Source organism: Amia ocellicauda, chromosome 7, assembly GCF_036373705.1.
Source record: "Amia ocellicauda isolate fAmiCal2 chromosome 7, fAmiCal2.hap1, whole genome shotgun sequence".
In the NCBI taxonomy this organism is placed as follows: Eukaryota; Metazoa; Chordata; class Actinopteri; order Amiiformes; family Amiidae; genus Amia; species Amia ocellicauda.
Window position 1 is genome coordinate 41006055 of NC_089856.1, and position 18859 is coordinate 41024913.

Consider the following 18859-nt stretch of genomic DNA (forward strand, 5'->3'; position numbering starts at 1 on the left):
CAAGTCGCTGACACTGGTTTGGCATCAGTTTCTCCAGTTATTAACAACAAACTACCTCATACCATTCACAGAGGTAACTAACAAGTAAAGTAAGCAGGTAGCTCCTGGTTTATGTGGCTGTATGACTCCCTGACTGCCCTACCTCCATACAATCTTCTCTATTGACAGTTCTGCACTCTGTGGTTTGTGTGTGCAAGGTTAATTAAATAACAGAGAACCAAGTCATTGTTCTCTGCAATTTGAGGAAAGATTAATCTGGCCTTGTTAAAAATAGCTTTTCCCTCCTCTGCTTCTATATTACTCATTCTTGGGAAGACTAATGATGAAGCAACCCCTAGTGAGACGGACCCAGCCTCCCCAACTAAAGCAGACACTGAGCTCATAACCAGAGGAAAGTCACGGCTGGCTTTTCCCCACGCGGGCGTCTCAACGCGCATTTATGAGATTATGACGCGACATATATAAAAAAAACACGCCCTCTTATAATTTTGGCCACGAACAAGACAATGGTGATACCAAAATCCGTATTACTAGATGTTAAGGCGTAAGAGACAAATTCCATTGTATTAAAATGTGATTATGCTATTTAGTAGTAAGAGCAACATTGAGTTACTTTGCCTTATCAGTTATTTTTTCCCAGTTCTGCTGCACATAATTGTCTTTCCCACTAAACAGCAATTCCTCCTCACACATGATGTTGATTTCAATTCAGAGGCAAGAAGAAACACAATATCAGCTGCCCTACAGTGATGCAAGGAATATCTGAATCACACCCTTGCTAGTTAGACAGTGTAGGATTGCAATGTGAAGCAAACTTCTCGGAGAATAACATGCTACCTCGAAAGCCGGTAAAACAAATGAGTCAGCAGCATGAAGACTAAACACCTACTGCTGCATAAATTCGGCTCTGAATCATAATACAAAAAAGTAGCAAGAGAAGCCAATTCTTTAAATTCCAATACAGGGTACATACTGTGGATACAACCAACAATCTCTAATTTGCAAGCCCTTCATCTGAATTGTATTACTACAGGGAGACAAAAACTAAAACTTTTACACTGCATTTTAAATTGTATGCATTAATGATGCTCAGCGCGCAACTGCAATTGTGTGTCAGAATACCTGAAGAGTTAAAAACAAATTCTCACATACCCCTTCAAAGTAATTGGGTCTTACTGGGACAAACCTGGCATCGCAGGCTGAAACAGAAACACTTCCATCCTTATTTACTCTCTAGCATTTCTTAGGTTTCTAAAGATGGGTGGAAGAGGCTAACTAGGTCGTTCTTGCTTTTCTCAAATTCAGATTCAGATGTATTGTCATGACAAAGATGTCTGCAATGCATTCTGATTGTACAACGCATCTTATCACTGCATCACAAGTCATTTTCCATTTCAGTTCCTAAAAAAAAGCGTCATAGCCATTACACAACTCCAGCAGGCACTCCATCTTGGAAGAAGGAAAAATTAAGTTTGTGGGCAGACGTGCTTCCGCTAAATCAGTGTGAAAGAAATCCTTTTATTCGCTTTATTAAGGAAACCATTGCAAAATACCCATTCCACCCCCTACTGCAATGAACACCACCAACAACAGAGAAAACCTGAAAGAAAGAAAGCTGGTTTCTTCTTTTGCGCTACTGGATATTCATAGATAGATATTTCCAAAATAAACATGTCTCAGAATACGGACACTTGCTATCAATGTTACAAAACAAGCGAATTAGACTATTTAGACAAAATTTCCTTGTACAGATTTTCCACTGCTGTACCAGTCAGAAGAGTTAAAGCTCCAGCCCTCGAAGATTACAGCTCCCTGGCAACCCATTAATTACACCCTGAACTGCTGTAGCTGGGATTTGTTTCTGTGGCTCCCAATATCTTTTTGGTAATACAGTGTATATATAACTGGTTAAAAAAAAGTGAAGATAAAGTCATGACATTCAACTGCATGCCTATGAAAAAAGAAAGCAAATAATTGCTGTAGAATTTAGGCTATAGAAAATCGTGTGATTTTAAGTTTTAATCTTGACTACATACTAAGAACAAAATTCTGAAACTAAAGAAACTTGCCGTTATCCCCCCCATTGAATTGACAGGAAAAAGAAAAAAAAGGAACTTAATAGGAATGAAGGGTTGCAAGCTAGCGAATGTGGTTTGGTGTTGCTCTTTATTACTGTCATTTTACTTGATTGTAGTAGTACAGTATCAGACTACATGTTTTAATTTCAAATTTGTTGTTTTTCTCTTATACTCCCAAAATGTGATCATTGTTTATCTAAAGCAAATATTTTATATATATATATATATATATGTATAATATATGACATATATTATATACACACAAACACACACACACATTTAAAAAGTTTCCTTTTTAAATGCAAGTCGATGATAGACTGCATTCAACTTCCCAAATTAATTGATCTATAACCCATTCCCCCCCCACACACACACACACAAAGTTCAGGATATACAAACTTCTTCAACATACATGTGAATGGTGTGATTTGGAGGCACTGCATTTTTGAGCTGTATTCTAAAGAGAGAGACAAACAGGATACACCACTATATGACATATATTGGTGCATAAAAAGTTTTGTCGTTTCACAAAGTTATGATCAAGTTAAATATTACAATTACACATGGTAATGCAAGGTAAGGCATACAAAGTGTACAAATTTATGTTAAGAAAGGAAAAATTAAATGACTTATTCATTTCTTGAAAATGATTTGTAATGAAAAGGGCATGTATTAATAACAGATTAAGGTTTACTTTTTGACACTTCAAGCCTTGCAGAAATTTGTGTTCCATCATCAGTTAATTTTCCACAGTACCCTACTACACTAAGATGCACCTCCGTGTTATGTTTTAGTATTTGGAAAATATAGATGACACACAAACAAATAAATAATATAAAAACATGGTCCTCGCAACTAATTTGTTTTTAAAAAGGAATTGAATGTCTGACATAGCAGTATTACTTTAAAAAGGTTCACAGACAAGGCAGTTTAAAGCATGAGTCATAGCTGAGGTGAGTGGCTCATTCATTTTCAAAAGATAAATTTAAGGATCAATACATTAACTTGAAAGTACTCAGGGCTAATGCATTATTCAGAATATGCAAGAAGTCCTGCATTTCCAATTGCTGCACAATGGCCATCAAAAGCAGGTAGCTGGACATTTATAGCAAGAGCCTTCAACTATGTTCTAATAAGCAAGATGAACAGGACACTAGTTGGAAAAGCTTTTTCACGTTACCTTAAACTTTTTTCAAATACTTTTGTACGGAAGACTTCTTCTTGGTCAAGGCTTACTGTGCAGAAACAGTCTCTCATCCGGTTCGGTCCAGGGCATGGAACTAGGTTTTTCGCTTCACCTGTTAATACAAAAAGGGGGAGGAATTGTTTTCAATTGTGCCATGAAGTGCTGCCCCAGTTAACTGCAACCTGCAAGAATAGGTTGAATTTGTAAAAACACCAACCACTAGTGTGATATCTAGCATCAAAATAGGAACATCAGGTGAGTTGGTTCGTATTGCTATTACAGCCTTAGAGAGCAGAAAATGGATCGTAACAAAGCCCTGCACGTTTATCTTTTGGTGGTTTTGCTTATAAAGACATCTTCCCAATAAGTTGTGAACAGTTCTGTTGTGTCACACTGCATGTTCAGAAATGAGTGGTTTCTGGTATCCCATTTCACTGCACGTGTATAGTTAGGGCTTACACGCCATTTTATTGTATGTCAACACGGTTTCCTGCGTTGTGTCAACTTCTCAGCTGTTCTACGTAATCTACTAAGTTTTGCCACCTTTTATTTAAACCAGAAATGCATTGTATATGTTATTATAACCCTTGTAAACTGCCTTGGATAAAGGTGAAATCAATACACACAATTATCTGGAATGATTAATGTTTGCACTAGAGGAAGTTAGTAAATTCCTATAATCACTGAAGCGGAAAAGAAACTAGTTTATTTATTTTAATTATCATAGGAGCATTGACAATGTACTGGGCATCACTAATTTCCAATAATACAATTGTTCTTGTTATTACTGTATTATTATTAACAATATTATCAATGTGTAAAATGCCATTATTTTAATTTATTTGAAACGCTCATTATTTTTATTTAAAAATCAGGAACAGTGTGGGGTGTGCTGTCCACAATGGAGAAGCACTGTCTCTGTTCAACTGCCTCTGGACAGGAATCTAGGTCAGTTGCCACAGAGCAGCGCTGAGCCAAAACGCCTCATCCGTGCTTTTGCTTGTGGATTTGCCAGACGGAAGAGCAACAACCCCAGACATCTGCCGGGACAGCCTTCCCATTGTACGGAGCAGCACCACGGCCCTCTCTGTTCGTGTGTGCGGTGCTCACGAACGTGGCCACAATGCTAGCCGAGAGCTTGTTATGTCAGCATTCTCCAGTCCTGACAAGAGTCAAAGAGTGTATTGAGACGGACTATATTCGAAATCCCTGCAAAATGCATCTTTTATTGGTATTAATCTATATAATCATATCTAGATAGATGGATAATACCAACTACATCTCTGCTTTAACTTGTACTCTGTTGTCATACCTTTGGGTGTCTTAAAGTATTTGTAATTGTGTTCTTGGTTACAAAACTAAATACAGGAATTAGTACCACCCAGACAAAAACCTCCATTAAAGTCCACCACTCCTACTGTAGAACTCCAGTCACTGCTTGCTAAATCCATTGCCAAAAATATCTCAAAAATCACTTTAATATAAAAAATCCAAGTTGTTATTCCCCAGAAGTGTAATTTACAGTTTGTTTTGCATCACAAAACCTTACACAGACTTAACCATATTTAGATTCTTCATTGCCAAAGTGAATTGTCAGAAGTTCAATAGCTATATTGTGAACAGTAGCATGTATCCCGTGCACACCATTTTGTGCCAGATAAACATTTCTGAATGATAAATATTCATAAACGCACTAATAAAAATGATGATGAAGTACAAATTATACAATTGCTAACCAAAGACTGGGAGGAAATAAAACTTACAATACAACAACAACAATTTAAAAACGAACTGCTTCATTTTTGCTTTACCAGAAACCTCACTGACCTCCTTTAGCTAAATCTGAAGAGAAACTAGAGTCTGAGACTCAAGAAACCCTGCACACTGATAAGACATGCTTTGATGTGTACACAGCTAGTGGTTCAACATATCAGTTTCTCAAGGTTTGTTTTTACATTATGAAAGGTGACACCATCAACTTTTGTTTGTCACATCAATAGGCTTGCAATCTGGATGCGTACAGTAGCTACTCTGATGCAAGATATTTCCTCATAGTAGTTAATAAAGCTAACAATAAAAATGTCATGTCTTGTATTCTGTGCTGCTTATATGCCTCCAGGTATCTTTTCATTATATCTTTCATTTTTATCAAGAGCAATTTGGAAGCAATTTGCCTTGGGTCAATATCAAGTTTAACGGTTGATTTATTTACATATTAAAACCAGGTACTGCCTTTGCAGCTGTGTAGCCCCAGATATGATTTTTTTTTTTTTTAAACAAAGACGGTCTAGCAATTCAAAGTGAATCCATTATTTTTATAGTAGAAAAAAAGAACTGTAACCTACATTATAATTAACCACTGAAGACGCTGATAGAGTGTGATGCGAAACATGTAAGATGTGGTTAGGGGAAGTGACCCAATTAAGCCTTAAATTCAGTTTTACATGTTTTCTTATAAATATGTGAATTTCTTCCCAATAAAGTGGGTGTTAAATCAAAGATGAATCTCATCTAAACACCTGTGGTAGATTTTGCCATACATTGACTAAATTAAATTAAATTATTTAATTGCAAAAGTGAAAAGTCCAGAGTGGGCTTATAAGGTACATATGTATCCTTTAAGCCCACGTGTCCCAAATAAGACCAGAAGACTTTTAACAGTAAATACTTCAAATTGTATTTTTTAAGCCCTTAATATTTTATAGATTATTGAATTCAGACCTCAAATAACCAACCTAACCAATTAAAATTGTATTTTTATATTATCTGAGACTAATTTCCATCACATGGCATTGTTGCACTTGTAGAGGCAGTTTGCTCTGCTGGTGTGCTGGCTGATGGGGTTGGGGCCGAGGCTGTGGAAGTCTGCACAGGTGCTTCAGAAAAAGGAGCATGGTTTGTGGACACTTGACTGTCTTCTTGGCTCTGGCTCACAGGGAATATTCCAGTGCTCTCAAAGCTATCAATGACGTTTTCTGGCTTGAGAGCCATGGAAAGTACATCACATTTTGCAGGGAATTCCTCCTTTCAAATTTTGTCCCTGCTAACACGGGAATTGCAGCACAGATCTTTCCTCCATTACCTTTTGACCCAAGGATGCACCGATCAATCGGCCACCAATTGGTATCGGGCTGATATGACAAGAAATTACTATATCCGCTATCGGCCAATTGCTTTAAAATAGCTGATATTTCTATCTGGTGGTGCGACTTTTATTGCGTCTAAGTAAGCATCCGATTTGTCCTATTCTACTTGTGTAGTTTTAACAAAATATGAATGACGCACACGAACTGCAATGCAGTCCCCCCCCACACTTGCTCTCGTTCTATAGGCCAATAAATAATAGGAAAATATCGGTATCGGCCAATCTTGTTATATAAATATCGGATATTGGTATCAGCCCACATCATCCCTACTTTTGACTTCACCACACACTGTCTTGTCCAGTGGCTGGAGGATGTGGGTGAGGAGAGATGGGAACCAGAGAAGCACAACCCCATTTTCTCTGGCCTTGGTCACCAGGGTGCCAGGGAAATATCTGAGGCATGACCGTCAAAAATTAAAACTCTTGGCAGTCCCATGTCAGAGATCTCTGGCAAAAACAGCTTCTCAAAATACTCTTGAAAATTATTCTGTGATCCGCACAAAATTCACAGCAAGCTTCCATCATGTTATTGCAGTCCCTATAAGTTTTTCTCTGCCTACCCATTTTGTCCCCTAAATAAATATAAAGTAAGTAGTTAAGTTAATGAATGAAAATGATGTATTCTGAGTAATATTAATTAATTTAAGGCTTTTTTAATATGAGGTACAATGGGTTCTGGGCCTAGTGGGCTTATTAAGAACAACAGTGGTCCATGGGAAATTAACCTCAAAAATTTTGTATAGAGTTAATGTAAACATGTAATATCTTTATTCTTCTTATTATTATTCTTTACAACTTAGACCATGTTTATTATTGTTGATAGAACAAATTAAATAATTATTCTGCTTTCAAGCCATGTGCTAATAGGCTTTTCAGGGGTGCTGTTCCTTTTAAGCCCATATGACAAAAACAATTACTTTTTAAGATTATAATAATTGATAGAACATTAAATAGTTTTATCTGAAGAAGCTTCTAAAAATAAACTGTTGATAACCATAGTACTTCTCAATTTTTGTTGTTCTATTCCATCTATCTGTGTGACCATCATTCTGACAGTGTCCCGCGCTCGCTCCAGAAACTCATGAAATCTATATTTTCAAATAGCAAAATAGTGCTTTTAAATACCAAGCAAATTCATCATATAAGGTTTCATTTAATTTTTAAAATCTCTTCATTTTATAATTTTTATCAATATTCACCAAGTTTGGTCACCAAATTCCAGAAAAAACTTCTTGGCAGGGCCCCCTCACAAAGCAAAGTTTTGGGGTGACTTCTACAAATGCTGCTGCATAAAATCATACATAACTCAAGAACAAAAAAATGGATTGGCTCCCAATAAAAAGTAACATGACAGTAACAACTTTGTGCATTTGCTGTGAAACAGATCATCCAATATTTCCTGTCTTTTTTGTATTTCAAAAGCAAGTGGGTTTATATGGTACGTGGGCTTAATTGGGTCATTTCCCCTACATGTTTTCAACATTAGTTTCCTCTTATATTGTCTGTCTATAGCCTCCATTTGATGCAAAAATGATTTAAAGTGGCAATATGGTCTGGGATACTCAAAATAGATAATGTATAATTAAAATGTACATCGGTGATTGATTAATAGAATAAAAACAATAGAGATAGAGAAAATAGAGATATTCAGATATAATATATATATGTTCCATATAATATTGTTGTTCCTGCAATCAAACCGTGCATGGCAGTATAGTGTGTTTCTGTGTTGTGTTTTGTTATACGGCTTGTGTGCACTCGTCCCTTTTGGAAATGCATCATATCTGACATCAACATCCACTGGACGCAGACAAAAGTGTGCTCTATTTGGCAATGAGGAGCTTGCCATTCCTCCTATACTCACACACACACACACACACACACAAACAAACAAACATCAGCTTAATTCCTTGCAAACACAGAATACCCTGCCTTTTCCCTGGGTTGCTAGTAAAACAAGAATATTAATTTACTGAGGTGCATGTACAAAACCACTCGAAGTTCTGAATGAAGAAAAACTTTGCAAGGTCTCCAGAAACATCCATGACACCAATCTGTGGCTGCCACTTCAAAGCAAACACCCCAAACAGCCTGCAAAGCAACACTAATTGTTACCCGCAAAGCCCACTTTGTGAGCTAAGATACCATTTCTGCATCAAAAGTATAAAGTGTTTAAAAAAAAAGGCATTGGTTGTGTTCAATGCGTTCTCAAAGGTAATGAGCTCGAGTCTTTTTCAGATGCAGTTTCTTCTCTTTGCACTGGCGATGCTATCTTCACCTAATACCACTTCCAGCAAAGCGGAAATGAGCAGGAAGAATGTGGTCACTTGTCTTTCGTGTTGAACTACTAGTCATTGTGAGAAAGGCAAAGGGTAAACTGATTTCTTGTGAAATATTTTTTTCTTTTTTCCATGTTGAATGTGAAATATTTTGCGATCCAATTCATTAGAAAATCGGCTGGAGCAATCCTTTTATTTTTTACTTGCATACAGGCTTAAGAAGAGAAATTAGTCATTTTTGTGTGTGTCCTCGATTTGAAAGGCTGTGACGATATTGGCAGCAATTTCTATCCCTGCAATTGTGGTTGGTTCAAGCGATAGATACAATAGATATGAAGTAATAAAGTTACATTACATTCTGCAGAACCTACAGTACTCTGGGTTACATGCTCTTGCTACTAAAACAAAATACATTCATCACTTCAGTCACGTGACTGTCAGTATAACTGTCAGAAAACTCACCACATGGGCAGGCCAGAATTTATTTAATTTAAAAACATTTTTTTCAAATCTGGTGAATGAAAAGCATCTTCTTACATGAGGCTTTACAACATCTAGAAACATTAGGAGGGGAATAAATTTGACTTAATGTCTGGCAGTGCACTATGTATGTTCACTACGAGCTTCTATTAGGCTATACATTGCATCTTTATTATATACACAAGAATGAGTCTTACTACATATTCATAAGCGGATTTCAAAATAAGACCATAAAATACATTTCCTTTTCAGGATCAATAAGGTTCACAGCTGCAAAACGAGCAGATAATGTTAATAATTGCGGCCATTAGTCCCGTAATGAGTAAAATTAAGTGAAATAGCAGTGTGCTTCTGAGCAGTCTTTACAAATATTAGCTGTAGTATTTAAATGATGTTAATTTGTTTTAGAATTACCTTTATTGACACACCATTGTCAGCTACACAGACAGGCTTTATCACTGGTATTGCTTTGTTTTTAACATTAAGAAAATTATGGTTGCTTAATATATTAATGCTCTGGCTGATCAGGTGAGTGTTGGCTGTCTGCATTCTCTAGATATTGTTTGTTTGGTAGTCCCAAGAACATGGGCACATTTCTGAGAAGTAGGCCTATCCTTTTCTTATAAACTATGAAAACATAGAGCTACTATTCTTATAAAGAATTGAGCCTCTGGTATAACCTTGATTTTTCTGGATTTAGAGATTTGCTAAAAACATGTTGCCATCGCTGTTCCTTCAGACCACTGTTGCTGTATTCTTCATGTATTTTTTGTATGATAAAGTTTGAACCACAAATGTTGTGATGCTTTCTGAGAGGAGAATCAGAGGACAATCATGTAAATGAGAACTTCGGTAACCCTACACTGGCGAAGCAAGAAAGAAAAATAAAGAATTACACATAAAACAGCATTATTATATGAATACAGTCTAGCTAACTACAGCGGATAGTTTTACAATGAAAACCTAGCATCCTCAGTTTTCCAGTTCCATCCTGATTGCACAGTCCAAGCTGCTGCTGAAAACTTTAATTTGAATTATGAATGGGGAATAAAAAAATAAAAAAGACAAATATAAGCCTCACTCATATTGTCATTTACAATACAATAAGGGTAATTTATTTCTGTCTTTTATGTTTCATAAAATGGCAATCCTAGCTTACATCTCAACATAAGTTACTTCCTCTAATTTCTCTAGAAGAAACCTCCTATACAATCAGCACGGTTACTAAAACACTTTCTTATTAAGCTATTGTTTTTCAGCTGTGAAAAGACAGGTATGTTGATTAATCAGTTGTGCACAATAAACAAGATTATTTTGTCTCACATAATCACTAGACTGCAAGTTTTATAACATATGCAATGAGGAGAGACCTGGGTAACATAAAGCAGGATATGTTGCCCATGTTGCTTTACAATAACTTAATATATCATGTTAGTCTTCATGACAGGAAACTAGTACTTTCAAAAAGTTATATTATTGCAAAAGGTTATGGTTTGGTGCGGTACAAAGAGATAGGAATGTATTTTTTTTTTTTGTAGTTGAAGAGTTTTTGAGTTTGTACAAGTAGTTACTGGAGTAGAATGTCCCTTAAAAGACAGCAACAAAACAAAATCTAATAAAGTGTATTTTTACATTATTTTTTTTTAATCAGATTATCTTTTCTCAGCTAATTGAGGGACTTCATAATAGGGGTCCGATCTTTGCCAATTCAAAACCAAACAGAAAAACAAATGAAACCTGTAGAGCTGTCAGATAGCAAACCATGAAATTAGGTCCATCTCCAAACAGCCCTCAAACCATTTCACAGAGTGTGGAGATTACTATTTCAGTCCCCAGTCTTCAGTAGACAACGAACAGCCATTCAACTGAACTGCTTAGAAGTCTGGCAACTATCCTTCACATAAAGGCGTCTGTTCCGTTCACTTCCTGCGGTGGCCGTTAAATAGGGATTACAGTAGCTAATTGTAGCATTTCTTGGGTTGGTTTTTCCCACTTGTTTCCTCAGCTAGAAAATGACAACTGACAAATTCAAGCTAAGATGCACCCATATGCAGTTAATTTGGACTGAAACATCACAATATATGACTTAATATACATACACACAAGAGATGTATAAAGTGTAGGCTTCAAGTGGACATTTTTATTGGCCTAACCTCACTGGATAGTGGTTGTCATTTCTCAGACTTGTTTATCATTTGCAATGCCTGTCTTCCGCACGACAAACTTTACAGTAAATTATCAAGTAAATGAAGAGATTACGTGTGCCATAATGCTGCAACAGAATGGTCTGCCTCGTGTGATTATCTGACTCGCCCGTTAATGTGGTGTCGACGGCTGTGGTCTGCATCAGAGAAAAGCATCGTGCCTTCTGTGCTGTCCCAGATTTGCGGCCTTTAGAAACTCCTGTACTGGTCAATGACATGGTTTATGAAGGACTATGAGGACAGATTGGCTCAAAGGAATGTTAAAGGGGGGGGGGACCAGTACAGCGGTTAACAAAGTGTCTCAGTCCACAGAAAATAGAGAGAGACAGAGAGAGGGGAAGGCAATTTTAGAGGATCAAACCACAACTTTGCACACTGAGTCACATCTGTTTGGCCTGTGTAGTTACATGTTAATAAGAAACGGGTAAGTGTTTATAGCCTTTGGTTCTGGGAACACCAAGTCCTCTGTACATCTCCGTTTGGACACTTATATCCTGTATTTGTTAATGTTTTTAAAAATATATATTTTCCGTAAAGTATGGGCAAAACTGAAATGACGCAGGCCATGAGGAGTTGGTAGTGCAAGAAGAGACTACTAAAACCACTACTTCCACAAAACTGGAAAAAAAAAAATTCACAAGCTCTCAATCAAATCAATACAGTGCCTTGTTGGCTTCAATATGAAGAGGCTTTTATACAGGAGAACATAATGTACCCATGGTCACAGTGGAATTCGATATTTTGATCACTTTTCAACACCACAGTTTGTAAAAAATCACTTCAGCTGCCACAATGTATCTGTTCCTAACTTGATAATGGGAGACCAACACAGAGACCATAATTATTCAACTAAAGACATCCTCAGCATAACGTATATTGGCCTCTTTCAACAGCAAGAAAGCATAGAACGGGACATTGTTGTTTGTCCGCAGACAACACAAATAAAAAACAACAGCAATAAATTAAAAAAATAAATCAATACAATGTGAGTTTCTGTACCACAGAGAACTGTGTTCAAAAAAAGGAACTTTAAACAACAAAATAAAAATGAGTTCCTCTTCTGATGAGCTCTGCCTATTTGGGATTTTGGGAGCCATGGCTTGCAGTCATGAAGGGAGATGATAAACTGCTGGCCCTGTAGTGAAATATTTAACCTCATCCATTTTTTTCTGAGCGCTCTTTCCAGCAACAGTTCCTGAAGCAGTACAGGAGAGCTAGGTGATTATGGTATGCCATGTTCTCGCCGTCAGCATTTCTTTTGAACAGACAAAATGGAGAGCTACGCTTGTCTGATAAGAGATGAAATGCAACCTCTCAAAAGGGAATTTACATTTCATTGAGCTATTGAGATGTTGACTAACTTGCCATGTTACAGTGCTACAACTGTCATGTCCTTCATTCAACACAGATTTAAATTATTCACTTGATTCAACATCAATCAATCTTATTTTCAAAGATGCTGATTACATTTGAAATTCAGAACCATATTGTTTAATAACAGATACAAATAAGAGTACAAGTGTAAATTCAGCACAACGCACTTAAAAATCTATCAATAATAACACTTTATCATACATGTAATTGTTTAAATATGTATTAAATGTAACTTTTTTTTTCATGCAAAGTATAAAAAGCATATACTTTTTTTGTAAAGAATATCAAAAAGGTATGACATTTTAAATAGCTGGCTTCTGATTATTTTTAATTATTATTATACAAGGAACACAATATTTTCAAAGACAGTAAAAGATTTGAATTGAACTATTAAAACATTTAAAACTTTGTTAAACATCATAAAAGACATCAGAGTACAATAAAAAAAAATGTGTAACCTTATCAAATACTAATCAATACATTAAATATAAATTACGCACATATTATCCACCCTGAAAGATTAAAAACACACACTAGATCACATCAGACTGCCTCGTATTTGCGCTTTTATGCATAATATATATTCAAATGAACGGCAACACACCCAACATCAATGAAACATTGAGAATCCCATTCATAAACGTATATGTTGATTTACATGTATTTGACCAAGGACAGAAGTATTACAACTTTAATCTAGAAGTACCTCCACAGTGAAAAATGAAAAACTGTTTTCACTCTCTCCAGTACAATGAACTAATTGCTTTAATGGGCATCCTTTGCACAGGAGTAGCCCTTCGTCTGCAGCGTTTTAAACAGCATGACTAACGCCAGCGTCTAGCTGACCTTCTGTAACATGCATACAGCACCTTGTCATATTCACCCTGGCTTACTGAAAACACCTACACGTTTGATCAAAACATTACAGGGGGTTCAAACAGTGTATCGGACAACAGAAGGGTTTTTTTTTCTCTCTCTCTCTCTCTCCTCTGGCTTGTGTTTTCCTTTTCCTCCGGCCAGAATAACTGGTTTAGTGTTGACACTTATTTCTACAGTGCCTCTACTTTACACACGATCCCTGTAAAGCGTCAGTTACTCTGTCCGTGTAAAGTTTACAATTGGCTACTATGTCTAACTCAGCCCAAGTCCCTTTCTTTCAATGTATCACACAGCATCCCACCTGTGCCCAGCTCAACACCGGCACTGTACCCTCACGGATAAGACATTTCATCCCAGGATCCTTTTTGTTTTCCCACCCCGATTTCAGTCTCCTATCCGCTATAAAGAAAGAGAAACTGCAGTACCGCAATTAGTTTCAGTATTTAAAGCCATGAGCCAACTTCCTGCCGGAGCAGCATTTCGCAAGTTTCCCTGACAAAAATAAAATGATCTGACCCCCACTTACTCCGAGCCCCAAAAAGCTCCCAACGACATCGATCCGAATCACAGACCGAATCTGAACGTCTCCGCGGACGTGTGGGAACGCAAGCGAAGGCAGACGCTGCTCGGGATAGGAAACGTGCCACCATATTAAAAGGCATGCCTGTGTTGTTTGATGTGTATCGCTATTACATGCATATTTTGGATATGAAAAGGAGGAGCCCTTCCTGAAACACACAACGAAGCCATCATAACACCTCGAAACGATACCGCCAGCTACAATAAGTTTGCGAGGCCCGGTGGCTCTGTTTCAGTCTGCCTCAACACAATGCCTGGGTGATCAAATGACACTGGAGCTCCTGCAAGGCTGCACCGCGCCCCTCCTCACCCGGATCGGTGGCTTATTGATGCCCCTTCCTCATCCACAAACGCTGGAAATACAGAAACCGAGCTGGACACTTACAGATCTTCCCCCTGAGGCTTTGTAAAATCCGAATCCCCGTCTCGTCTTCTTCCGCCATGGTGCAAGTTAGCTCTGCGCCTACAGTACATTCAATACTTCTCACATCCGTTTATGAATGTAACCAGAGAGGCCCGGCCTACTGTGACGTCACGGCCGGCCCATTGGCTGCGCCGCACAAAGGTACAGCGCCGGAGCCGCCGGCAAACAGGAGCACTTCTGAGAGGCTGAGCCCATGAAAGAGAGCAGGTAGGGAGTGAAGGAGAAGGTTGCATTGAAGGCAGGCTGGAGAAAGTGACCTTGGGCATGGGATGCAACTTATTGTGTGCATGCATAGTTTTCTCTCTCTCTCTCTCTCTCTTCTTCATTTATAATACGTGCATTATCATGTGGGATCTGTTAGAATAGGGTGTGTAGTGAGGTTTAGTGTGGCTGAACTGTTTTTGGAGGTTAGGAGTTGTTTCATTCAGCTAACTTGACTCCTCATTTATGCTCAGCCTTTTAGTTTGTTTTAAGGATTCTGGGGGAAAAGGGAAATGTTGGAAATGGACTTGTGTGTATTTATAATTTTCTTTTTAGCCGGCATGTATAACTTTAAGGCTTGCTGCAGACAAGTTGTTTTTTTTGCGGATGTGGCACTAACAAATTTGTTCAGATCATAATCATGACACTGGCAGCTATTTATCTGAGCCTAGGTGTGGGCTGGGGGAATGGAAAAAATGATCTTCTCTGTCCTAATATGGATTGTCAACATGGGCCCAGCCAGACCATCTGCTCGGCTCTTGACTGCTGACTCTCGCCACTCACCGGACCAGAGCCAAGAGAGATCTAGGACAGGTCCACTGCCAGAGAGTTTTATATGGAAGTGATCTCCAACCGTGGTTGTAGAGAGCCCCAATCGCCCTCAATCAACGGTTTCTAAAGACTGGGAATGCATGCTGGCGATTGATCTGTTAAGCAAGTCACATGATCATTAAAGGGAACTCTGCTAACTTGCTGCTGCAGTGGATTGTGGAAGGACTATCCCACCCAAAATGCACCTGTCTAGTTTGGTTGACTAAGTCTTTTCTTGCTTTTCTATTTCATCTGCTGTGTAGGTGACCTGCAGGCAGAGAGTGGCGTCTGAGCAACACCAACGACACTGCAGCAAAAGATGAAGCGAGACCTTTCCACTGTCGGGGACTTAGGGATGTTTCAGTATGAAAGGTGCTCTATCAGCCTCAAGGTATGCAGTCCAATTAATTGAGATTTATTTCTCCAATTTAGGTTCCTATGCAAGCTTATTGTTGGTTCAGCATATTGACAAATTCTACATTGCTTACTGGGAGTATGATGGGCCAACATTGTCCATCAAACATGATTCAGTGGAACTAAGATTACTGGAGACAGTGAACCATAAAGTTGGTAAAAATGTAGTGTAGCGATCTGGGAGTGTGTGTGTGTGTGTGTGTGTGTGTGTGTGTGTGTGTGTGTAGGGACTGCAGTCTGTCATGTGTGTTGGGGGAGGGGGAGTTCATGTTGAATGTTGTTGACTGTTAGTATGAAATTATGGGTTCCTTCCCGAGTCATGAGTTAACCCCGCTTGGGAACAGGAGGGGCGCCGTGATTGGGGGAGCCAGTCACGGGATGCAAGGACATAAGAACGGGTGCAGAGCAGAGCAGAAGTAGTTGAGAGAGTTGCTTTGCTTTGAAAATAAAACCTGTTGCAGGAGACCCGGCTCCCTCCTATTTGTTGGTTTGGTGTAGAATCCACGTAGCAAAAAACCTGTAACACTACAATATTGTAGACTGATGTATCCTTTCAGCACACACCACTAACCCTGGGTTGATTCCCTTCTTCACACAGGAGGTTTACTTGTTGCTGTTTCATAGAAATGTGGGCTCTCTCTCCTTCAGTCTCTTATCTATTTTGGAAACCCTATCAGTTGACTTCTCCTCTATAATTGTATCTGCATAAGGACTATAGTTTTTAAAGAACAAATAAATCCTCCACTCTCATCAATTAAGAATTTAGTGTAAAACATAATGCATATAAAACTCGAACATAGAGATTAACATATTTCTTCTGTTCAGACTACATTATTTTAACTCTATATTTATGTATAAAGGTTAATATAATTGCTTAAAGCAATCACAAATAAAAGCCTTTAGAGGTAGGGATACTAGTTGCAAGTGCATGGCTATTACTCAGCACTAGGTTTAGATCTCTCAGATTCTTCCACTCATTGTTGGGAAACAATGCAATCTACTTCTTGATTTTTTTTTTCCACCTATGCCGCCCTTTTAAAAAGTTCTGACTCACAAGTCATTAGAAGCACATTGCTTCCAGTTGTAGAATAAGGTGGGGCATTCATTGCATGTGCAGTCCAATAAGCACGTTTGAAAAATCAAATTTCTCTTTAAAACGACTTCCAAAACAAACAACTAAATTTATTTTTAAATACCTTGTTCACTGTCTACAGAAATGTGGTGTTTTTGCCCTGATACATTTCTACCATTCAGATAACTGTGCTTTATTTTCCTTTTAAAATTAAAAGCTATTACATTCAATAAAATCAAAATGTGTATTATGTAGAGAGCAGGCAACTTTGATTTGGTGTTCCCCTAAGCAAGGTGGATGTCCTATAATGTTGCAATTTAAAACCATCAATAATGTGTCTGAACAAACTGGCCACAAACATTGGTTTTATTTAGTTGTCTCTTTCCTCCCCTTTACTTTATAAGTTTTGTTTTAAATCTGTAAACTTCCATTCAAACGTATTTTTCATGTCATAATGATTTGGCTTTTTCTCCTGTTCCCTCGTTATTCAAATCTATAATTGTTCCTGTCTTACTATTCAGTGGTAAAGTTTCCTGCTACACTGCTTCTAGGTTAAAGCCTTATTCTGGATACAGCAGACTTTCTCTTTATTGTATTTTTGAGATTTTTTTTGCAGTGAAAGCCAAAGCAGTACATTTACTTGAATGTGATGTTTTGATGTCCTCATTATTCCTTTTTGCTCTGTGTCTGAAGCTATTGTAACTATGAATTTGAAAGTCAGTCAGACATCAGTGCGCATAGATCAGAAATTACATTGTGTAGTTACAGAGGAGACCTGTGATCTGTGCAGAGAAGTAGCACCCCCCCATCACCTTCAGTGCTTTAAAAGGATATAATAGTTTTATTATTAATTTGGTAATATTCTTTGCACAAATTATTTTTAAAAGAAAACAAAATAAAAAGGCAACTTTTTACTAATTAAATGAAACGGGAAGTTAGTATAATAACTTCCTTTCATGCAAACATTAATCATTACAGGTTTCATCCTGTCATATGTGCAGTTGTGGTTTTTCATTGTCTATAATAATCTCATGAAGAGTTCTTTAATAAGTGAGAAGATTCCTTCTGTTAGTTAGTGTTCCGTTTACGATAGAACTGTGAGGTAAAAAAAATCTTTCAAGAAAGATACCAAACATAAAAATAATACTAAAACACAAATAAAGTTCCTGGATGTTATTGGGTTGTAGGTGAATCACTGTGACAAATGTTCTTCCTTTTTGTATCTAAATAATTGTTACGCTTGTTTAATTTTTAACCCAGTTTGCATTGTATCCTTTTGGAATGAATTGGGTGTTTTTATATTTGACAAAATAGTTTTCTTTTTTGGTCAGACTCCACCTTCTGCATTTTTGTTTTCCCAAGAAGCATTCAAATATATTTCTTCCCATGATTATGCCTGTTTTACGTATAACTATACTATTTAAAATAGTCTACATATAAATGAAATGCAACAGGTGCATATGCTTTTGGATTTTCTTCCCTAGCTTGTCAAAGGCCCCATTTACAAAGGGGTGATATGAAAGCTCAGTGCTGGTACTATAGTGGCAAATTCTTCTCTGTGAATTGTGAATGACACCACAGGCTTTAGCCATTGTTTGCTTGTAAAAAATCCCCCTAAATGTTTTTTCTGGGGCACTTTACTGCTGTCAACTAGAGTGTGAATAGGTAAAATGATTTTTTTTTCCCCTGCTCTAGGCAATTGCTGTGTATAAAATAATAGTTTGATAGGTGTCTCCGACATACATTAAAAATGCCAATGCTCACTTAGTGGACAAAATACTGGAGTGTGGTCAACTGCCCACCTTACATCTAACAGTAAAGAATAAAGCATAGTGGAAGTCCAGGTCTGAGTCATCAGGGCTAAGTCTTAAACCCTGCTTTGTTATCTGTGTATGACTTGTTTGTATGACTCCTTTGCTTGCACACACTTTCTGAATGAATTTTGAGCCACTT

General features: G+C 37.6%; 1 protein-coding gene and 1 long non-coding RNA gene across 3 annotated transcripts in view; one reads left to right on the forward strand and one right to left on the reverse strand.

Moving 5' to 3' along the window:
- The window catches only part of rasa2 (RAS p21 protein activator 2), a 50850-nt gene extending 36150 nt beyond the window's left edge, over positions 1-14700 (reverse strand). The window contains exons 1-3 of one of the 2 annotated variants that reach the window (XM_066709645.1): positions 14590-14700; positions 3259-3376; positions 2491-2535 (exon numbers count right to left, since the gene is read on the reverse strand). In XM_066709645.1, the coding sequence (XP_066565742.1) occupies positions 2491-2535; positions 3259-3376; positions 14590-14647 (221 nt within the window). In that variant the 5' untranslated portion in view covers positions 14648-14700. The remainder of the gene's footprint in view (positions 1-2490; positions 2536-3258; positions 3377-14589) is intronic. The other variant, XM_066709647.1, reaches the window with a different exon arrangement.
- Positions 14701-14757: 57 nt separating this feature from the next.
- The window catches only part of LOC136753496 (uncharacterized), a 30655-nt gene continuing 26553 nt past the window's right edge, over positions 14758-18859 (forward strand). Inside the window, exons 1-2 of the long non-coding RNA XR_010817437.1 lie at positions 14758-14835; positions 15684-15811. This is a non-coding gene — a long non-coding RNA (uncharacterized LOC136753496). The remainder of the gene's footprint in view (positions 14836-15683; positions 15812-18859) is intronic.